The 21,283-nt window shown below is 35.2% G+C and overlaps 1 protein-coding gene and 1 long non-coding RNA gene across 9 annotated transcripts in view; one reads left to right on the plus strand and one right to left on the minus strand.

Annotated features, from left to right (window-relative positions):
* The window catches only part of Bckdhb (branched chain keto acid dehydrogenase E1 subunit beta), a 185,463-nt gene extending 165,618 nt beyond the window's left edge, over window positions 1-19,845 (plus strand). For 3 of the 8 annotated variants that reach the window (XM_063233123.1, XM_063233125.1, XM_003474753.5), the window contains one exon: window positions 17,951-19,845. In XM_063233123.1, the coding sequence (XP_063089193.1) occupies window positions 17,951-18,091 (141 nt within the window). In that variant the 3' untranslated portion in view covers window positions 18,092-19,845. Of the gene's footprint in view, window positions 1-2,448; window positions 2,594-17,950 lie in introns of all 8 variants that reach the window. The other 5 variants (XM_063233124.1, XM_013158044.3, XR_010041985.1 and 2 more) reach the window with 4 other exon arrangements.
* LOC134472122 (uncharacterized) lies at window positions 529-9,962 on the minus strand. Its single transcript, XR_010041986.1, has 2 exons — window positions 9,550-9,962; window positions 529-4,232 (listed from the first exon to the last, which is right to left on the minus strand). It is a non-coding gene; the product is annotated as an uncharacterized LOC134472122 (long non-coding RNA).
* Window positions 19,846-21,283: the final 1,438 nt, after the last annotated feature.

Genomic DNA, 21,283 nt, shown 5'->3' on the forward strand with positions numbered 1-21,283 from the left:
GATAAGTTAAAAAAACAAGTAAACTAATATTTTTCAGCACCCACTGCATAGCAAACATGTCACTAAAATAAAAACATCCAGTTTTAGGAGGTGTGGTAAGCCTCCTATTCCTACACATGAGAGAAACAGAGACTTACAAGACTGAGTAACCAGGCACCCAGATGTTTACTGACAGAATTCATGAGAGCCGTGCATAGTTTTTCATCCTATTTCTCACTGTTCTACCTGCATTTATATAAACTACCTTTGTTATGGAAAGGTACAGAGCAACAAGACATTCAACTTGCATCTGTTCTTCAAAAAAATCTTTAAAACATTTTTGAAATAATTGTAGATCCTGGAAATTGCAAGCATGGCATTTATCAACCTGTCTTCCTTCTCCCAACTTCCCTGCAAGGTGACACCTCACATTGGACAGTATCACAATTGGAAAATGCCACCTAATATTGGTACAGTTTACTCAGTTTTCACTGTGTGTATGTGTCCCTGTTGTAGTCAGGGGTTGTACACAGAGAACAATTCAGATCAGGACATGGAGTTATAATATTTTTATAATGGTCACCGCGAGTTAACACAGGAAAATGCAGGAAATCTATCCGCAATGCCAAAGACATAGATTATTTAGTCAAGAGCCTAAACCCCACCGCAATGTCCCACATGAGTCCAGATAAAAATCCAGAGCTCAGGACAATGCCTCCCACGAGTCCAGCTGGAGGTCCAGAGCCCACAAGAAAGACTCATGCCAGTCTCTTTTACGGATCCGTGCCCGGAAGACCCAAGGGTCAGTGGTGGAAGCCAGAAAGTCTATGCCAGTGGGGTGAAGGAGCTGTGCTAGTGGGATGAGGGTTCCATGCTGGAGCCGAGAAGTCACACTCACAACAAAGACCAGGGCTGTCCTGAAAGGCACCACAGCCATCCTCAACAACATGGAGGCCCCGAGCTCCGACAATGACAAGCACAATCGGGTACATGCCAGGAAGCAGCGTGATGAGCTCATCCTGGAGACCAGGCAGCACATGTCTTCCCCTCTGGAGCTAGGAAGTGGTGCTTGATGCGAGGACCAGAGCTTCTCCAGGAGAACCAACAGCTCAGAGAGCAACTCGTAGGAGAACCCACAATGCCTCCTTAACGCCTCAGCCCTCTACAGCTCCCTTCTCCACCTATTTATCCTGGCAACTTTCCTCAGGTGGAGCATCTTCGCTCAATGCATGGTGATGTAATCCAGCTGGCGTTAAGTTGACCACCAATTCTTAACCCATTACAGTCCCTGTGCCGTTTATCCCACATATAGCTAAGAGTAGCTGCCACCATGAGGAAGAGCTGCGCCGTCTCAGGAACCCTCTCACTCTGCACTTCTACGTTTGTACCCCACTCACGCAATCACTCATCTGCTGGGCAACCAGTTATCTTTTCCGCAGATGTTTAGTTTTGTGCGTTCAAGAATATTTATGTACATGAAATCATAGAGTGTGCTACTTTTTTGAGAGTTTTTTTTGCTAAGCATAGTCTTTGAACTTCACTCAGGTTGTATAATCAGTAGTCCATTTCTTATTGTTCCCACAGTACCATTATTTTTTAATGGTATAAATGCACCGTAGTTTTTTAACCATTCACCCACTGAAGGTCATTTGAATTGTTTTCACTTTTTTCTTTTACAAAAACAAACAGCAACAACAACAAAAACTCTTGTGAATATTTGAGTATATTAATGATGTTGAATATCTTATGTGTTTATTTGCCATCTGTGTCTGTCTTTTGGTGAAATGTCTGTTCTGTCTTTCTCCCTTTTTATAATTAGATCGTTTTGTTTCTCACAGTTGAAGTTTGAGAGTTGTTGACCTGTTTTATTATGTAGGACGTTTTTAGATTTGCAGTTTGCCCATGCTGTATTTTTTGCTTGTAGTCTTGTCTGTCCTACTTGTTTTGTTTATTTTTTTTTTTTTTTGTTTTTAGACTAAACCTGCAACATTTTACCATCTCCTAGAGATTTAAATCTCCCTTTGAAGAGATGGAACCTGCTTTTTATTTTTAATCCTACATTTTAACCTCTGGAGATTATATTTTCTTTGTGGAAGATTTTGTCAAACTTACTGGGTTTTTCTTAGAAATAGTATTTTCTGTATGGTTTTTGCACTTACAAACTTCTGACATTTTCCTTTGGGGACACGGTTTTCCTGCTCACTTTGTTTATGGTGGTAAGGTTATTTTCACCAGTATGACCAGGTTTTATGTGTTCTGTGATCTTATTTGTAGATGTTTTAGCTCTCTGGCCATCCATATTTTATTTTCATTTCTTGCCATCTTAGTTTTAAGATGGATATCTGACAGTCTTTTAAATTTAAGCTTTGTTAAGAATTCCAGACTAAAGTTTTTTTTGTGAAAAGTATGTTGACTTCTTTTATCAGTTTGGAAAGACCAAAAATTCTTTTGTTTTTTTATCGCTACCAGGGATCGAACTCACGACCAAGTGCCTGCAAGGCAAGCACTTATGCCGCTGAGCTAAATCCCCAGCCCCAAGACCAGAGATTCTTAAGCACTTGTGATTCCCCCAGCCTGAGAGCTGTGACGGTATGAGAAAGCTGGACTTTTTCAGGTGAACATTGTTTGTATAATGCCTGTTGTGTGCCAGATTGTATGCTCTCCTGACTTCTGTTAAAGGAAGTTTGACTTTCTTATCATCAGGCTGATCAGTGTTTGCTGGGAGTGTGGATGACATGGTTGAAAGAGGAGAGCTGTGGTTCTGGTCACCTTTCTACCTCATAACAGATTTGGCACAAGGATTCAGTCATCTTCTTCCTAGTGCAGGTCCAAAGAAGTTGAGATATTTTGTCATTCTTTTTTTCACAACATAAAAATAGCTAATTATAATTTATTTAAATTTTCTAAGAAATTAATGTATACCTAGAGAAAATTAGAATTCTCAAACAATGCAAAATTCAATTAATACAAATAAAACTAAATGTTAAGGAAAAGCAAATATTTTGAACTTTGTACAGTTGGGAACATAAAAATCTTTCTAATTACATTTTGCCTTTATGTGTAGACCATCTCAGAATTCTCTTGAGTTTCTAGAGACCACAGCTGTTACGGTCCTAGCTCAGAATTTGCTATACTGTAATCATTCTTGCTGAAATCACAGAAAGAATGAGGATCTTACAATGCCCCTAAAGCATATGAAAATCTGCTTCTATCCATAGAAGATCCCTCCTCCTCACCAAAGGGACAAGAGATAGCATTTATGAAATGTGATCTTTGTACATGTTTCTAGGTTACTCAATTTTGAGTCTTTTCTTGGCAATATATAATAGTTACTTAAAAAAAAAAAAAAAACAGTACTGAGAAGATGAGAAAGAGGAGGAACAGACCAGTAGTAAGGGAAATTGATATTGTCATTAATACACTGAGTATGGCAATAAATACATTAGATTACTAGAAGGAAAAGATAATTGAATTCTAGCCAGAAAAGGATTCTGGTTATTAGCCCAAAACTGTATTGTAGCAAGGTGTTTTCAATTTTAAAATCCTCTGAGATGGGGCTATAGCTCAGTGGCACTGTGCCTGCTTGGCAAGTGAGAGATTGTGAGTTTGATTTTTGGAATCCCTTCCCAAATTCCTCTATTTGTAGTTTCATAATTTTCTCAAAATTCATTACTTTAGTGTCAATCTTTAAATTATTCTTTCTTTTTTTTAATTTTTTTTTACCTTTCCTTTGTGTAATTTGACTTACTTTCTTATTGCTGTATTGTGACTTATTCAAACTATAGCACCTCCGTTATTCATCTCTAATGGTATTTCTGGATTTCCTATAAAGACCCTGAGAATTCTGTAAAGCTCCATAGCCACTCGTATATATTCTGTAATATGTTGATACATAAAATATCAAAACCACCTGTCACTGTGGTATTGCCAGGCCCGGCTGTTTGCTGTGGGGCTGTGAGACCGTCCCTGTCCCCCCTTCCTCACTCTCCCACTTCTGTGGCACTCGCCCTCCTCCCCACACCACAGTCCCAAAGGCCTGCTCACTCCTTCCCTGGATCTCACTAGTGACTCTTCTGCCTCTGTGCCTTCGTACTTGTGTGACCTGGCAGGCATACTTCTCCAGGGGTCTTTGCGTGGGGGCTCCTCTCCTTCCTCATAGGACTCCTCGTTAGTGTCCTGAGCACACTGTGCAGCTCAGCGTTCCCTGTGCCTGCATGCTTTCCAAGATGTGTTTCTCCAAGGATAACATAAACCTGCAAGGACAGAGACATAGTGGACATTCATAAATGATTAACCGTGACTGGTTAATCACATGCATCTAAAAACAACGACAAATAACCCAACAACACAGGTTCCTGAAAATTTCCTAGAAAAGGCCATTTGAGCCTAATTTGAAGGTAAACCATGTGAACACAGCAGCGTATAGGAAAAAGAGAATTGGAGAAGAGAAGCAGGCTGTGTTTAAAAGAAAAAAAAAAAAAACTGTTGGAATGTCTATAATGGATTTTGGGGGAAAAAGGGAGATGTAAAGAATAAGCTTTGAAGGGCCAGGAAAATCTCATAACTCAAGGAGAGACAGAATTCTAGCAGCAACACTGTGGCATCTGGTGAATGAGTAAGACGGTGTTTAGGAATTGCTAAGGAGTAAAAAAAAAAACCTCTGTTCCTCATTTCTTGTCTTTCTGAGTTGTTTTGTTTTGTTGGATTTTTGGCCTCATTCGTGACCTATACTCATGAATGTCCCACGGTGGAACAGACTGAAATTTTTTAACCTGTAGAGTCATTCATGCATTCAGCAGATTTACTGGTGACTCTTCTAGGTTATGCATTGCACTTTTATGCAGTGGGCTTTGTAAATCCATGTATTTGATAATGGTGATGTTGGTTTCACCTAAAAGAACACACTGCTTAGAGTTTTAGCTGTTGATACTTGAGCCGAGAAAGACAGAAAACAAAAAAAGAAGTGAATGTTTAATTTGGAAGTAGTCATCAATTTAGAATGTTTCAACTTATTTATTACCCTGCAAAGAATCTGGAAATAAGTATAAATAAGAATTATAACTATTGAAATATGTGTTTCTTTTAAGAAACTCCAAGAACTGTAGAAGCATGTGTTGTTTTTCTATTGCCAGTTGTGTTTCTGATAAGTCATTTGTTCTCTAAAGACTCGTATTTCTTCCATTGGATCCACATACATAACCCACTCCAGCTGTGATATCTATGGATTACTTATGTCACAAATTCTGCCTTGTATTGAAACTGAAGTACAATGGCTGGTTTCACTATTTCGGCATTTATTTACAAAGCTGAATTGTACAATAATTTAGACAGCAGATATATTATTTGTTTTGCACAAAAGGAGGTATATTTCAGTTTTGTAACTAGGACATATTGTTATCATTGCAGAAAAGAAAATGATTTTTCAGAATACTAGTGTTTGTAGCTCTTGTGTATTGATAAGGGAGAGGTAGTTGCCATAGTAATCTGACAGCCTCTGGAGGAAATGTGGTCATGACCTTAAGCTCCAGCAACCCATCCAGTTTAGAGAGCCCCTCTGTCAAGGACTTCTTTCCATGGAAATTGAGTTACTGAAAATTTCAAAAAAAGTTAATTTCTTCAACTCTGCCATAGATTTGTTTTGTACTTACATTCTATAATTAAAAGAAAACATTCTTAATAATGGCCATATGTGATTTTCTTCAGAAATGATGTTAAATATATTGCAGCTCAATTATTTCATAAATATTCTCAAACACCTGTGATTCATGTGAATGAGAATAAAGACAAAATAGCCTTTATTTTCTTTCATATGAACCATATAGCTTGAAAACAAATCAATCCAACAAGATCTTGATCCAATCTATTTATCACTGTTTGAGGTTTTTAGTTTCTGTGTATGTTCTTAGTTGAAGGAAATTTTCATGGCATATAGAAATCTGCTCAAACTGTGCTGGGTGAAAGAAATGACTTAATACTCATATATTTAATACTCACGTAACAGTAATGTAAACTTGCAATCGGTAGTTCTGAATCTGAAATTGCTCAGAGCACAGATTGATGTATGAACACTATATTTACCAAACCAAGACCGCACATTTGCTCTGCAGCTGTGTTTAATGGTTATCAGTTTGGCGTGCAGCATGATTGTTTTGGAGGAAGAATAGACACTTCAGATCCCTTTTGGCAGTTCTGAAGTAACTGAAGTACCTACTCCTGAAGAGAATCATATGAACTTAATTAGATTTGCTACATAATTAGCATTTGAGGAAACCTAAGGAAAATCCTTGTGGGTTGGTGATTTGTTATGTCAAATGTAAGCATGCTTATTTTGGGGGACTGGGAATTAAAAATGATGAAATTCCAATGCATCTTAAATCCTAACTTATAATTTTTAAAGAACCTTCAAAAGTGATACTTTCTCAGAGATGAGTAAAATGTCTGTCCTAGGCGACTGGGACCTATTTGTTTCCATTCACAGGAATCGATCCATTTACATATGGCATGTCCACTTGATGGTACTTATACATGTGCAACTAGCTTTCCACCTCTAATGAGATCCAACAGCTCGTTAGTAAATACCCCAGTGCCAGTGGTGAGGACTATGCCAAGACCCAGTAAAGAAGGGAACCAGTGAGGTCTGAGGCAGAGAGACTCCCTTGCTGCATTTATATTTACATTTTAATTTAAGATATTTAATTGCAATGACTGATTTTATTTTATTTGAAAAGGACACATTTACATACTTCAGAAATTTTGTTCTGTAGTATCAGAGTTCTATAAAATGAGTAGGTCATGAAGAATAGCTATAAAATACTTATGAGAAGAGGATTAAATTTCATGTTCCAGTTTGTTAAGGCTAGGAAAAAGACGTGTGAAGTATGTTTATGTAAAATATTTTTCAGCTTATCAAAAAGCCAGCCCCTTTTAATTAAAATGCTTAGTTATATAAACTCCTTTAGATTGTATTATTGATAAAAAAAACTTAAGGATGCAGACTTAAATAATAAAGCTCTTCAGTGAATTTTTAAAAACTTACACAAGTAAAATTCAAACACATCCTACCTTCACTGAATATCCCAATTTCCTCGAGAATTCAAGATCAACTTTAAAACTCAACTTACTCAAATTGCCAGGCACGTACTAGAAACACGTTCCCCTAATGCATGTCCCTTCTCAGATGCGTGCACATCTTCCCAGCGCATATCTGAAAACCCCAAACCTGTAAATCCAAGCTTAATCTGCTGTCACTCTGATTAAAGAGAACCATCTGTTCCCCTCACCTTCCCTTCTTCCCCTCAAAAGGCAATGGACTGCTATGTTTCTGATAAAAATCTTGATTGGATTTGACATAACTAAATTCATAATTCTACCAGTTTCTCTTTCACAGGTGTAGAGGTAGTATTAAGTAGAGATTTTACCTTGAATTCAGCAAGATTTTTGGAATACTTTTAAGTTTTAAGTTTGCTGCAGTGCACCTGAAATTAACCAGAAGTGCTGGTGCAGATACCAAGGATTTTGTCACTTCACCTCTCCCCGGTTCATTTTCTTGTCACCACCACATAGAGTTGTTGAAATGATTAAATGAAACTGTATAAATAGTTCTATGGTTAATTATTAAACAGCATCTGTTTAGTTACTCTTTAGCTTGGGTTCCTAAAAGTTTCAATTTTTCATTCTCTGAAAACATGTCTGAATTCCTTTTTGTTTAAACCCATAGGCTCATAGCCAGTACATTTCTTTTTTTGTGGTCACTGTTTAGCTTCTCTGGACATGTTCCAGAATGTGTTGATTATACTCAGGCTTGTTTATGTGTGTCCAGGTGTACTTTACATACATCATTATCTTTGGTATGTGACAAATTCTGGAGAAATCAGCTATGTATCTTAACCTCTGATTCTTCACTGAGGGACCTGATTGAATTTATGTGGTTCAACCTCAAGTAAGTAGTTAAAAAAACATTAAATAAACTCAGTGGTTCATTTAAGTAAAATATGGAAAAATAATATGAACTACAAAGTTAACTAATCTAAATTTATAATTAATGGTGCCTTTGGACATTTCTTATTTTATTTATTTCTATTTTATTTGTTCTAATTGATTTGATTTTGTTTTATTTAGTATTTAGTATTTTCATACTTAACTATAAAAGTACCTGAACCCAGACTCTACTTACTAACTACTCCATTTATTAGTAGGTCTAAGGTTTTATATTTATTAGAAATTTTTCTGCGCTGAGCAAGCAATACAAACTTCTTGAGAGCATGTGCAAAGACTGGACTCATCAGTGTATCAAATGCTAAGTTTATGGAAGTAAATACTGAGGCATGTGTATTCTGTTCCTAAGTCTGAAATAGGTCTTTATTTTTGAAATTCTGATGTGAGAATACTCATATGCAAATTCAGAGACAATCAAGCTGAAAAACTTCTTTGTAAGAAACAGCAATCAGTTTTAGAGGCAAAAATACAGTTATACAAATATAGTAGAAAGGAAAATATATTTTGGATCTGCCTTTTATTTTAATTAGATACAATAATAATTACTATGGCTACATCTGTTTTAATGAGTATGTTAAACTTCTCGTGGTAACAGAAGTCATCTGTACACAAATAATGAAAGCCTTTACTAAGGTCAGACGTTCCTGCCATTTGCTTTGTGTTCAATTATTAAACTTTAAGCATGCAAAGATAAATTTATTGGTGGTTCAATAAAAAACAGGAGCTGACTTTTGACAAAGCTTCCTAATTATTGATAACATTTAACATTTATTTCTGCTATGCTTTAGTGACAGTAAATTAGTTATATTTAGTAATGCTATTTTTGTAATATAGTGGCAGAATTAAACTGCTGAAAAATAACTAGGTCTTGTTTAGTCATTCAATAAAATCAAGCTTTAAAGGCCGTATGTACTGCTGCAGCAAGGATTTTTAGTAACATCTTTAATTTTAGTAAAAACATTGGCGTATCTCTGCTGGCACCGGGTAAAGAAAGTGAACCTTTTTCAGTGTTCCCTTATTCTTTTTTTTAGGCTTACTAAGTTGTTTTGATGTTCTATTAAACATAAATGTCAATATAGAAATTCAGCACATTTAAAGAGAAAAGTTTCAAAACAACTTTAATGTTTTATCAAAATAGTATATTTTGTAAAATAGCAACCATTTTATCAATCTTTGTAAAAAATCTGGTTTCTAACGTTTTACAAAGATGTGGCCAGTTAGAGAGGCATCCCCTTTTTTCTGGTAGTTTCGGTTTATAATGAATCTTGAAACCTAAAAACAGGTCGCAAAATTGGGACAGGGAGAGATCAAGGTAGAAGCCTTACCCGTGTCATTTCAATCCTCCAGATTCTAAAACACTATGTTTTCTCTGTCATGAGACAAAGCAATTGTCAGATTTCTTTAAGCAGGATTAATTTCTGCCTTCTGAACACCATTTAGTGGTCTAGAATGCTGCACAAAGAATTTTGTGGAAAAACAAGCAAAACACTGAATGCTTTGTAGGATCATCAAAAGTTGCTTTTCAGGATTATTTTAAATGCACTGGTGCCATGCACACCAGAAAGCCTACCTTACCGGGAGCGGTTTGTTCATGAGGTGAGCAGGGCTGAGAGTCGCTTATGGTTAGCATTATGATCCACGTGCAAGTATCGCTGCCGTTGTTGCTGTGGATGCTTTCGTCTCTAGGAAGAATTTGAACTATAAAATTTGAGAAGCGCCAGCGTCTGTGGAAACTTGAGAGCATTGCCTTCTCTCCCCTTTCGTGAATATATGAAGTATTTTAACAAAACATTGTAACCCCGTATATCTTAAATATCAAACTGGCACATAGTGTGTTTCAGAAGAATTAAAACTCTAGATTTTGAAATTCTAAAGTTTCAGTTGCTTCAGAGCAGCAAATAAACAAATGCATTGCGGGAAGATTTAATAGAGAAACTAATTTGTGGCCATTATTGTGAAGATGGATGAGGTGACTTGGGTTGCAGTTCACAGCTGTGTCCGGAGAGAATTAGAAAACAGAACCAGTTTTACAGGTTTTACAGGAGGTGCCACTTTGTGATTGCTAATTTACATTTCATGAAAATTGCATTAAAATAATATTTTCAATTATTTTAGTCCCTAGACTATAATAAACAATGTTTTTAAAAAAGTGACGAGGTAAGATAAATGATAGAAATAAATGATAGAAATAATCATTTTCTTGATTTCATTTATTTCTTACATTAAACTAGGGAAATTTACAAACTATAAACAGTACTAGAAACAGTAGCAGTTTCTATTATGTAACTGTTATATAATCTCTAATATGCAAAGTATTGCTTTAAAGTTAATTTTCATTTTAAAATTTGTACTACTACAGCATCAACAGGTAATGTATCAGAATTCTTAGGCAGTCTTATATTAATATATGTTTACAGTCTGACATGAGTATTTGAATCATGAAGCATTTTCATGCATACTTTAATAGCATTCTGCAACTTTAAGTAGCTAGACTGTATCCAGGGAAACCCATTTTCAATCAGAAGTACATTTCTTTCTTACTTCGGAAAATAAGCTTCCATTTTAAAAATGGAATCTAAATTTAAATAAAAATCCTACTTTAGCATTCAGTGTCCTTGTTTAACTAGCTGAATGAATCTTAGGGGGGAAAAATCATACCAAATCACCACTAATTTGTTTTAAAGGGGAAAAAGTAGACAAGTCAGCAGACACTGAAGATATTTCTGTAAAGTGAGTAATAAAGATCTCAGATTTAACTTAGTCAAGATTATGATTTTATACATAGAAGATTGGCTATAATGGTGTCTTGACAATGATTTAGGTTTCATACAAATATTGATAATATATTAGTCATATTCTGTCTTATATTGGTTCAACTGTGTTTTAAAAGAGAGAGACTTTGTCAACAAGTATTTGTTGTATGCTTCTCAAGTGCACAGTGTTAGAAAAATGAAATACACATACCTTGAACATTTAAGGATACATCTTTAGTTTTTGGGGTAGGTTGGAGACTAAAGAGTTGATTTTACAGATCCATGCATATGAAAAAAATGGTATAGATATGTATATATACCAATTTATCTTTTAAACGCATGATATATATTGTTTAAAGCATTATATGTAAAATAAAAATAACATCTTACATTGGTAAGGTTGCATTTATTTAATTCAGCAGTGAAATCAGTTTGGAGTTGCTGGCACACTGCCTTAGCAGGTTTCTGTGACTCATTTGCTGAGAAAGTGTGATTCAAGACACTGGAATTTTTTTCTCATTTGCTAAAACTCATGTTTTGACTAAGAGCAAATTTTCATGGTGCATTTAAAACAAATATTCTGTGATAATATTTGGAAGCTAGGTGATGTCTAACATAAGTAGTATTAATGTATATCTATAAATTCATGGACTTTAAAGCTATTAAACTTACATCATTTTGAATACTTGTTTAATTTTTCTCCCCCCCCCCTTCTTGTTTTTTCTTTTTGAGACAGGGGCTCACTGTGTAATTCAGGCTGGCTGTGAACTCATTAGGGAGCCCAGGCTGGTCTTGAACATGCAGTGGTCCTCCTGCCTCAGCCTCCCCAGTGCTGGAATTGCAGGCCTGTGCCACCACACTCATCCAGTTTTTATTATATTTTTTGAGTTGGACTGTCACACTGATAATTCTGACCTCAAATATTTAATTGCATTTAGAAGAAAAAATTCCTGCTTTATTAATTTAATAATTAACAAAACCTAAACGATACCAAGATTTATACTAAAAACTAAGCACAAATCAGTTAAAACTATATCTTAATATTTAAAACTATATCTTAATATTTTGTCCTATATTAATTCTGTGATTTGTGTATCTTATTCTGTGTCCCTTATAGCTTAACCGTATTCATTACATGTAGAGATTAACCAGTTTATTCCCCTGAAATAAAATATTTTCTCATAGTTTAAATAGTTACAGTGATGTTTACTCCATAAAAGCTGGGCCTTTTTCTTGGCAAAGTAATTTAAAAATCAATTTTCTGGGTCTTTACTTTCAAATTAAAATATGAAGTTTTTCCAGGGAAAAATGCACAATTATAACCCTTCAAATAATTCTGCAGGGAACACATGTGCATTTTGACTTGTGATGGATGTGTTTCTCATTAGTGTGCTGCCTTTTAGACTTCGTATTAAATCTTAAAAGGTAAGTAGTTCTTTTTAGGAAGAGAAAAAGAGTGCTTATCAGTTTATACCATCTATAACAAAGTAGAAATACGTAGAAAAAACGTAATTTTCTAATACCACTTTGAACTTTTCCTTGTAGTTTTCCAGCTCAAAATGGTATACAGCCTTGTACAAAGAACTGTGTCCAACTTTCTGTCATTAGAAGAAATGAGTAAAAATTATCCCAAAATTGTTCGTAGAAAGAAATACGAGTCTAGAAATATGAGCCTGGAACTAAAAAGCAAACAAAAAAGCAAATCATAGATTTGAAAACATACCTTGTGATTTGTGTGGCCTTTAGTCTTGACTTTTTGATTCAAAATGTGCATGCCTTGATTATATCCTCTTATCTCATTGATCATTTTACTTTTTAATCTTTTGTAAGCTGACTGACATCACTTTTCTGTAGTTACCACTGCATGGAAAATATATTGGGTGTATTTTAACGGTTTCCGTGACTCTTGACGTCTCTAGCCATATTCCAGGCCCCCACACGGGGGCAGCACTGGACCCTGCTTTGCTGTGTGGTCTCCTGCAGGCAGGCTGTCCTCTCACTGGGTAGTCTGAGCCTCCACCTTCCCTCCTCGTGGCTCGGTCAGATTTTCTTGTTGTGTTTGTAATATCTTACACATGTAAGGCTTGGGATACGTTCAGTAATTTATGGCAGTTCAGACATCCTGTGACTACCTCTGCTTCTCAGTGCACTTGGAGCTTATCTTCAGGAAAGATTTGGTCTTCCATTCCTAATACTTTGCATTTATGATAAAGGAGGGATGCCTTTAACTTGGAAACTCTTAAAAGTGAAAAGAATAACGTAGCCATCATTGAGCACTGTGATATGTCAAGCATACAATTATGCGTTTTTCATGTGCTGCCACACAATCTAACGAGACAAATAGACAAGATAATAGCTTTACCAAATAAAAAAAGTATTCTAAGTCATGCAGAAATGTTAAATACTTCTTTTTTACTGTTCTAAACAAGCTTGGAGACGTTAAATCACAGTACAACAAACATTCCCTTCAAACAGAATTCCAGATTTCATGCTGTGTCAGCTACATTATGCAGCCTTTCTATAAAAACAACCAAAAGATTTGGCAGTGACTGAAGCCTCAGTGTGGAATGCCTCAGACAGTGAGTTCAGTGAAGTAACCACTCTGACATTGTAACAGGCGGATTAGTGTTGCTGTACTTGACAGTGTAATGGGGGAAATGCTGTTAAATATTGAGAGATATTGAAGGATCCCAGGTAAACTAGTATGTGTGTGTGTGAGTGAGTGTGTGTGTGTGTGTGTGTGTGTGTGTGTACACTGTGTTAGTCCACTTTCTGTTGCTGTAACAAAATACCTGAGACTAGTTAATAAAGAATAGAGTTAATTTGCCTCTTGCTTCTGGTCTCTGGGAAGTCCAACATCTTTCTTTTGGCATCTGGTGAAGGAGCCTTGCTACATCCTGACATAGTGGGAAGCGTCACATGGTGACACTGAGCAAGTGTGCTAGCTCAGGTCCCCATTCCTCTTATAAAGCCATGGTTGCTTCCATCTTCATGGACTCATCGAATCCTAATTACCTCCTAAATTACCTCCCTAATTACCTTGTGAACTTGGACTACATCTCTAACATACGAATTTCAGGGGCATGCTCATAGCAATTACATTTAGCAAAACAGAAATAAATGCCATTTTCTTAATTTGTAAACACTTTACTAATATTTTATTTATCAGATGATTATTTATCCATTTCTAATTATTTGAACTTCCCCTCTGACCTACTGAAAGATTTAATCTCTGACCTCCTTGATTTCAGCAAGATGTTTTGTTTTCCAAAAGCAAAACTAATACAAAAAGATAAATTTTTATAAAAATGGGCAAATGAAGATAATTTATTTTGCCAGTGTGTATAATTTTAATGATTTGGTGTTATCTTAGATTGCTTCCTTTTCTGATTATAATATGCATAGCAAAAAAAAATATGCATAGCGATCCAGATGGCTAGCACACAAATAATTTGACGTGTTTACTTGAGTCATTTAGTATCCCTTGGAGGTTGCCAGTACCCCTGACCATCTGTTTATTGCGTTTTGTGCTACCTTCATGCATAATTTAATCCTTTCAGTTTCTTTACATGTTGTTGCCGCTATCTTTGTTATAGATATAGAAGAAGCTTTTTTTCTTAACTCCCCACCATTATTGTTAGTTCCAAAAGTAATTCCTCAAAATTTACTAAAAACCAGATTGGGCACATTCAGGGTGGTGTGGCCATAGATGAGGCTTACAAAAAAAAAAACAAAAAAAAAAAAAAACAGTAAGAACATAGATCTTGTGATTGGCTTTATATGTATATAGCTATTCAACTTTGGACAGTTTCCTCCATTTGGATTTCCTTACCTGTGAAACTAATTATAAATGAAAAAAAAAATGTAACTCATTTAAGTACCATGCTTAATACACCCTAAATACTGGTCACTATTCTTATTAGCATATTTTAGAAAAAAATCTTATATTGCAAAGAAAAAGGATATTAAGAAACAAATACAAATATTGTCTGTAGAACTTTATAGGAGTCTTTTGGAAGGAATATGTATTTTACTTTGAGCACCAGATTAGTTACTTGAAAGCACAATACCACAGCAGAAGATACATGGTTGTTACTGTATGATGGTTTTGGGGTTCACCTTCATTCTTTTCACTGGATCCTGGGTAAAATTTTGAACCACAAATAACTAAAGAAAAGTCTCTCTTGATACCTACCTGAGTTGTTTCCTGTGAACCCCTTTGTGTGTTGTTCAGGCCTTCACAGCCACATCTGTCATCGTTCCGCACAGATTTAACCTATCCACACACAGTTCTTCTGTGTTCTAGACACTACATAAAATCCTCCCAACAGCTCTGTGGTTTAGGCCGTTACTTAAGTCCTAATTGTATGCAGCTTACTGTTTCTGAATCAAAAATTATCATAGTTTTAAAAATATGAGTGTACTTAGGCAGCCAATGGAACAGACGAATATGATTAATCTGAATTGCCTTGAAAATTCAGAGCACATGGTTGCTATAGTTACAATGTCAGGTGGTTATAATGGGGAGACAGTTACTTTGTGAAGCATTAATCTGATATGTTAATCTACATATCCGCCAATGGAATTCAGATATTTTTCTCACTATGTGCTTGTGCACTTGCATGCTTTTATGTATGTGTTCATATGTATGTGTGGCTTCTGTATGAAAAAACTAAAGCTGAACAAGGTGCCTTGTTTTGATGTAGCTCAAAGAAGCATCTATTCACAAATAAATCATTTATATATGAATAAATTCAGTGAGGAGTAATAATAAAAACTGCTTGATTGATGCAAACGTTTTATTTCCATTGCTTTGAAAGAAGTCAGAACTCCATAGAAGAAATAATTTGAGACTCTTCACTATACTTTGGTTAGTGGAGTTACAATTTCTATTTCAATTGGTCAGGATATAATGTTTTATAAACGTGAAATTTTAAGGTCATGTTTCTTTTCATTACCTGGTGTGTAGAATTACAAATTTATGGAACATTAAGATAGAAACTTTTATTCACACTAGAAAGAGAATTTTCACTTTATTTTTCTTTATTTCAGTGTCATTAGGTTACAGAATTTGTATTGTCTCATAAAACTTCAAGTAGTACATACAAACCAGTCTTTTCTTCCTTCCTCAAAGGATAACTACCATTTACAGTTCAAGTGTCACCTGGCAACAGTTGTTTTCTGTGCCTGTGCAAACATACAGATGTCTTTCTGGAAAGACTGATACTCACATTCTTGAAGAGTTGGGACCATTGCTGTGTGGGGAAAAAAAAATGTGTTTTAATTTGATGATGTGAGCCATTATGCTAAAGGAGGTGATTTTACAAACACTGATCACGCAGTTTATGATAGGCCAGCATTCCGGGTGACTAGTTTGAATCAATAGTATTTTATAATGGGTATAAAGTGAAAGGCATTTAGTGAAATATTTTTCCCTTGATACTCTTGTTTTGCAGTGTCTGTTTATAATTCATTTACAAAAAGTGCAGTAGTCAGGAAAGATGAAAGACACAGCCTGTGTCAGCTCAAGAAACAAAACTGAGCTATTTCTAAATTGACAACTTAAAGGCTTTTAAAATTACTTGTTGCAATCAAGAAATAATCCAGACAGTTCTCAGCTTGTTTCAGCTTATGAGTAGTAGAATTTCTTAGGTGATTCTTTATATGTATTAAAAATCCTAAAGTTGTTCATGGCACATCCTGTTGCTAGGAGGTGTGGCACCTATTTGGTGTTTGATTCTGTCACAGTAGTTGCCACCACCACGGGGATGTCTGTAAATGACAGTGCATTCTTCGTAGCGCTGGTTTGTCCTGTTTGCATGTCTTTTCTGCCCCAGCACACTTGTCAGGGGGAAAAAAATTGCACAGTGCATACAGATTGAGCATAAAGTGTTGAGATTTCTTCATGTAAAACAGTCTGCTCAAGTTAAAATTTAAAAATAGTGTAACATGTAAAAACATTTAGATCTTCTCAAGTCCTTGGTAAAACAAGACAGTATATATATAGGTAAATTAAAACCAAATATTTTATTTCAGGTAATGCCTCTGAATGGTAAAATTAATATTATCTCATTGCAGTAGTTTAGTTTAATCACGTATCTTTTCTAGTTCAGATCGTTAAAATTTTTATTTTTAAAAAGTTGACTTTTTAGTGGTATAATATTATTTTCTCCTTAAAAATAAATGTCCTATATAACTGCATATATATTTAAGTGTGTAGGATACAAAACCATATTACTGAGTTTTTGTTGGGTCATTGAACAGAACTATCTGCAATCTCACTGTATGAATGTCCACTTTGCATGCTTTAATTTTGTAATTTGGACAACTGTTTCTAAGATGACAATATGTAATCTATTAACTAGTGATTTCTTACTGTATATTTTTTCTTGAAATTCTGTATGACTTGTACCCTTTTACTGCTTTGTGGTTTTTTTTCTCTTTAAATAAATAAATGTCCTATATTGTTTGATTTTACATATTTGAAGTGTGTCTCTAGTCTCACAAAGTATGTCTCAGGGTCTCACCAGAGGAGCTACATGGTATGTCCACTACCTTGAATGCTGTCAAGGTCTAATCTGGGGGAGCTCAGGGCAGAAGCCTCTGATTCATGTATTCATCTGGGGAGTTTCTGTCTGAGAAAGCTTCCCCAGTGGAGGTGATGCCCGAGCAGTAGATAACTCTTCAGTCAGGTAGAGAGCAGTCAGCTTAGGGAAGCTGCAAAATCCTGGCCATGCAAGGGATGAGGCAACAGTCAAATGTCTGTTGGAAGTTTATTCTGGATGGACTATGGAAGAATTAGACATTTATTATGAGAGCAATGCAATTCATGTAATAAAACTCGAAAAATACAGGAAATGAGAAAACATAGTCGTGATCTTTGAGCTGCAGATTCTATGAATGTGGACATTTTGCTAATGTTTTTGTCATACTTACATTTTTATTCATAAGAAGTATGGTTAGTGTAATTTTCATGTGCCTTAGGTAATAGACATGTATACAGACATAAAATGAATTCATATATATTAAATCATATTGTAGGTAAAGTTTGGATAATTTTAACATGCTATTACCTTTATTCACATAAAAATATATTTAAATACTTTTAGTATCCTTACATATAACTGTTTTAAGTGAGTAAGTTATCTTAAATGGAAATGTCTTATTTTTTATATATATGGAAAAGTGCTTTTAAAGTTGACGATCTTGATTTCGTCTTGCAGGAAGAATGTTTCTTGAACCTAGAAGCTCCTATATCCAGAGTATGTGGCTATGACACACCATTTCCTCACATTTTTGAACCCTTTTATATCCCAGATAAATGGAAATGCTATGATGCCCTTCGAAAAATGATCAACTATTGACTGAGTAGGTAGGTGTGCCCTACATTTCAAGAAATCTAACATGTACCCCTGATGTCATGTGCTATTACCCAAGGATCAGTAGTTTTCAGTGTGTTTTATTTGGTAAACAACAGGTTTCAGAATAAAATATGTACTTAAGAAAAAACTTCAAATCATTACTAGTATAGTTGCCATTAGTCAAATGTGTTGAGCATTTGTATTACATGATTTATAGAAAATATCATTCAATGCATTAACATTGAATGTGCAAATATATCTTACACTTGATTGTTCCACATTTTATCTTCATTTTTGCATCTTCTTTGAACTATTTACTTTTCATGAAGAGGTAATTTCTGTACTTGAAAATTATCCCTCAAGCGCCATTAACTTAAACTATAGTTATTTCTGTGATGATTCTTCATATTCACAAACTTACCTTTCCATTATCTGAAAAGCAGATATTTGTTGAATAAAAAACCCTCTTTATTATGTGAAAGGAAAATTTTAACTGACAATCAAATACTAAAACAAAAACCCAAGCACTATTACCTTTTCTGGTTGGCTAAGTGAGTGTTTCTAAAATATCATGAAATAAATGGCATTTTTTATAGTGATTTTGTAACTCATTTTTATGGACTCTTCAACAATGTTATTCTCACCAAACTAAATACCCTTATGGGCTATTAAGTTAGTTTTTGAGAGTTTCAATGTAGAACTTGCTCTCACTGACAACGTGATTTTGAAATATTTTAAAATGAGTAGATAGGGTTAAGATGCTTCATATTTCAATATCTAAATTGTCCAAAAATAATAATGCAGTTTGAAAAAAACATGATTTTTAAGAGAAAAGGGAAAGTGCACTTTGCATAATAACACACTGTATACTTTTTAAAGATAAAAATATGCTATACTACTTGTATTCTGAATATGGGCTACAAAGTTAGCTCACCCAAAATCAGACAGAGATGCATTTATATTTGTACAGATAAAAAACAATACACACACCCATCCGCCACTTTCCATAATCGTTTCATTTTCTGTATTTATATTTGAGAACGTTGCTGCGGGTATAAGTTACCATCAACCACATGCACCTAGTATTGTTTTAGACACATAGGAACGGGAGCTTAATTTTAGTGTCTACTTAATGCCTGTGGAAGCAACTGTTTTCTACAATAAGTTATACTTAAGACGGGTTAGACAGCTTCCTCTATTTGCTGTCCATGATGCTGCCTTAATGTGCCACACTCTGGAAAGTCTAAGTCACAGTGGTGGCCACGACTTATTATTAAAGTAGTATTTAGATGCTGGCTTTAAATTTGGATCATGCATTTGTTTTTAAATGTAAGAAAAGTATTTAAATCTGTCCTGAAAATTATAGAACAATGTTTCTGTCCTAAAATTAAATACATTAAAGAAAGTAGACCTGCATGCAACTGAGAATGTTTCTAATTTTTATTGATTTCTCTTACAGAAAAATAGGAAGATTATGAATAGATATGCGAATATTTTTTTTCTGAATTTTTTATATTTTCTCAGACTTAGTTCTTCTCAAGAAATAGAATTTTTATGAAATGGACTATCATGGATATTGGCTGAAAAGTTATAAATTAATTGTCATATTAAGAGAAATGAGTTAATTCTCATTAAGAGTGTTTCAGATTACTGTTTAAAAATATTCTACATGGTAATCCTATAAATTCTGTTTAATCATGTCTGTTAATATTGATTGTGTGTTTTATATTCAATAAAGCAAAGTCCGATTGTCTTCAGGTTGTGTATATTCTGTTTTTACTCTAGTTAAAAGGATTGTCATTGTAGAGTAGCAGATTGGTAACTCATTGATTGGATCTGAAGTGAAATATTTATGCTACAAATCCTGCTTTTCAACTTTATTGTATCTGGTTTAGTTCTTTATACTAAAACAGTGGTATGTTGGTAAAACTTCAGGAATATTTGTCTTTCTTTATCCGTCTTGCCTCCGGAAGGATCCTGATGAGCAGCCTTACTCTCCAGAGTAATGTAGGATCGGATTAGCCTGCTGTCTCCCTGTTTATCTCAGGAGCTGTTTATGCTCTGGACCCCACGGAGCATGATCCTGTCTGCTGTAAAATTGCTCAGCTGCAATCATGGGTTGTTGTTTTTTCTTGCCAAGATGATATAAAGAAAATACTTCTCCTATTATAATAGAAGCATTTTCTATTGTAATATAATAGAAAAGAAAAAGTAGTGTTTTACATTAACAGCATTTATATTATTATGTACATAAGAAAAACGGTGCTAATAAAGGGCTCTGGCGGGAACCTGCTCCTCTGAGACACTGCCAAGCCTCACCTTGTATCCTCCACCTCGCACTGTCGTTCTGGAAGGCAGAGACAACCTAAGTAGTTGCTTTGCAGAGCCCCTCATCTTTGCCCCTGCCTTGCAGATGAAGTTGATACACACATCTTTCCCCACTTAACCTTGGAAGTGTTTACTTCCATGATGTCCTCTCATGTCCCCAGCAGAAATGTCTACCCTAAAAGCGGAGCCACAGACCTGTCATGTAGAGAACGAACATCACAGATCTGTTTTGTCCGTGAACACTGAATAAAGTGGCCATCTTTTTAAGCTTACAGGTTGTTTTAAAACTGTAATCTAAAAAGCTTTATCCTGTTTGTTCTAACCCATAATTGGAGGAGGCGACAGAAAGTAACATTGATAGGCTGCCAGAAATTTGGAGACAAAGATATTTTATCACAGATTCTCAAGTGGAATGGACTGAAATAATAAGCAAAATGGTTTGTTAGGGGTGAAAACGAAGCCCTATCTTTGGATTAAAAATAGAAAAACCTGTAAAGTATAGGATAGGAAAAGGTGTAGTCTGCCAGCCAAAAGTTTGGAAAAGATTTAGGGAATCCAGTTGGCTTACTGCGTAGGACATTCTGAGTTTAGGATGCCAAAATTCAGTAAGGACCTTGGCTTTGGTCTTTGTTCTCCCCAAAGAGACTCCAGGCCTCATGCAGGGAACTGGGCCCTCATGTGCTCAGACTAGCAGAACAGGGAATACGTGGCAGGCAACCAGAGTTTGGCCTGTGATGGGTCCTAGTTTAATGTAATGGTTTGATTTGAACAAATATTTTCGGTCAATGCCTATTATTTTAGTTGATTTTTTTTTAGTATATTGCCATTGTGTCATTTTTAATATAATTTTTCTATTTGTTTGGCATT

Source organism: Cavia porcellus, unplaced genomic scaffold (genome assembly GCF_034190915.1).
Source record: "Cavia porcellus strain 051 isolate PalLab524CR breed Dunkin Hartley unplaced genomic scaffold, mCavPor4.1 scaffold_22, whole genome shotgun sequence".
In the NCBI taxonomy this organism is placed as follows: domain Eukaryota; kingdom Metazoa; phylum Chordata; class Mammalia; order Rodentia; family Caviidae; genus Cavia; species Cavia porcellus.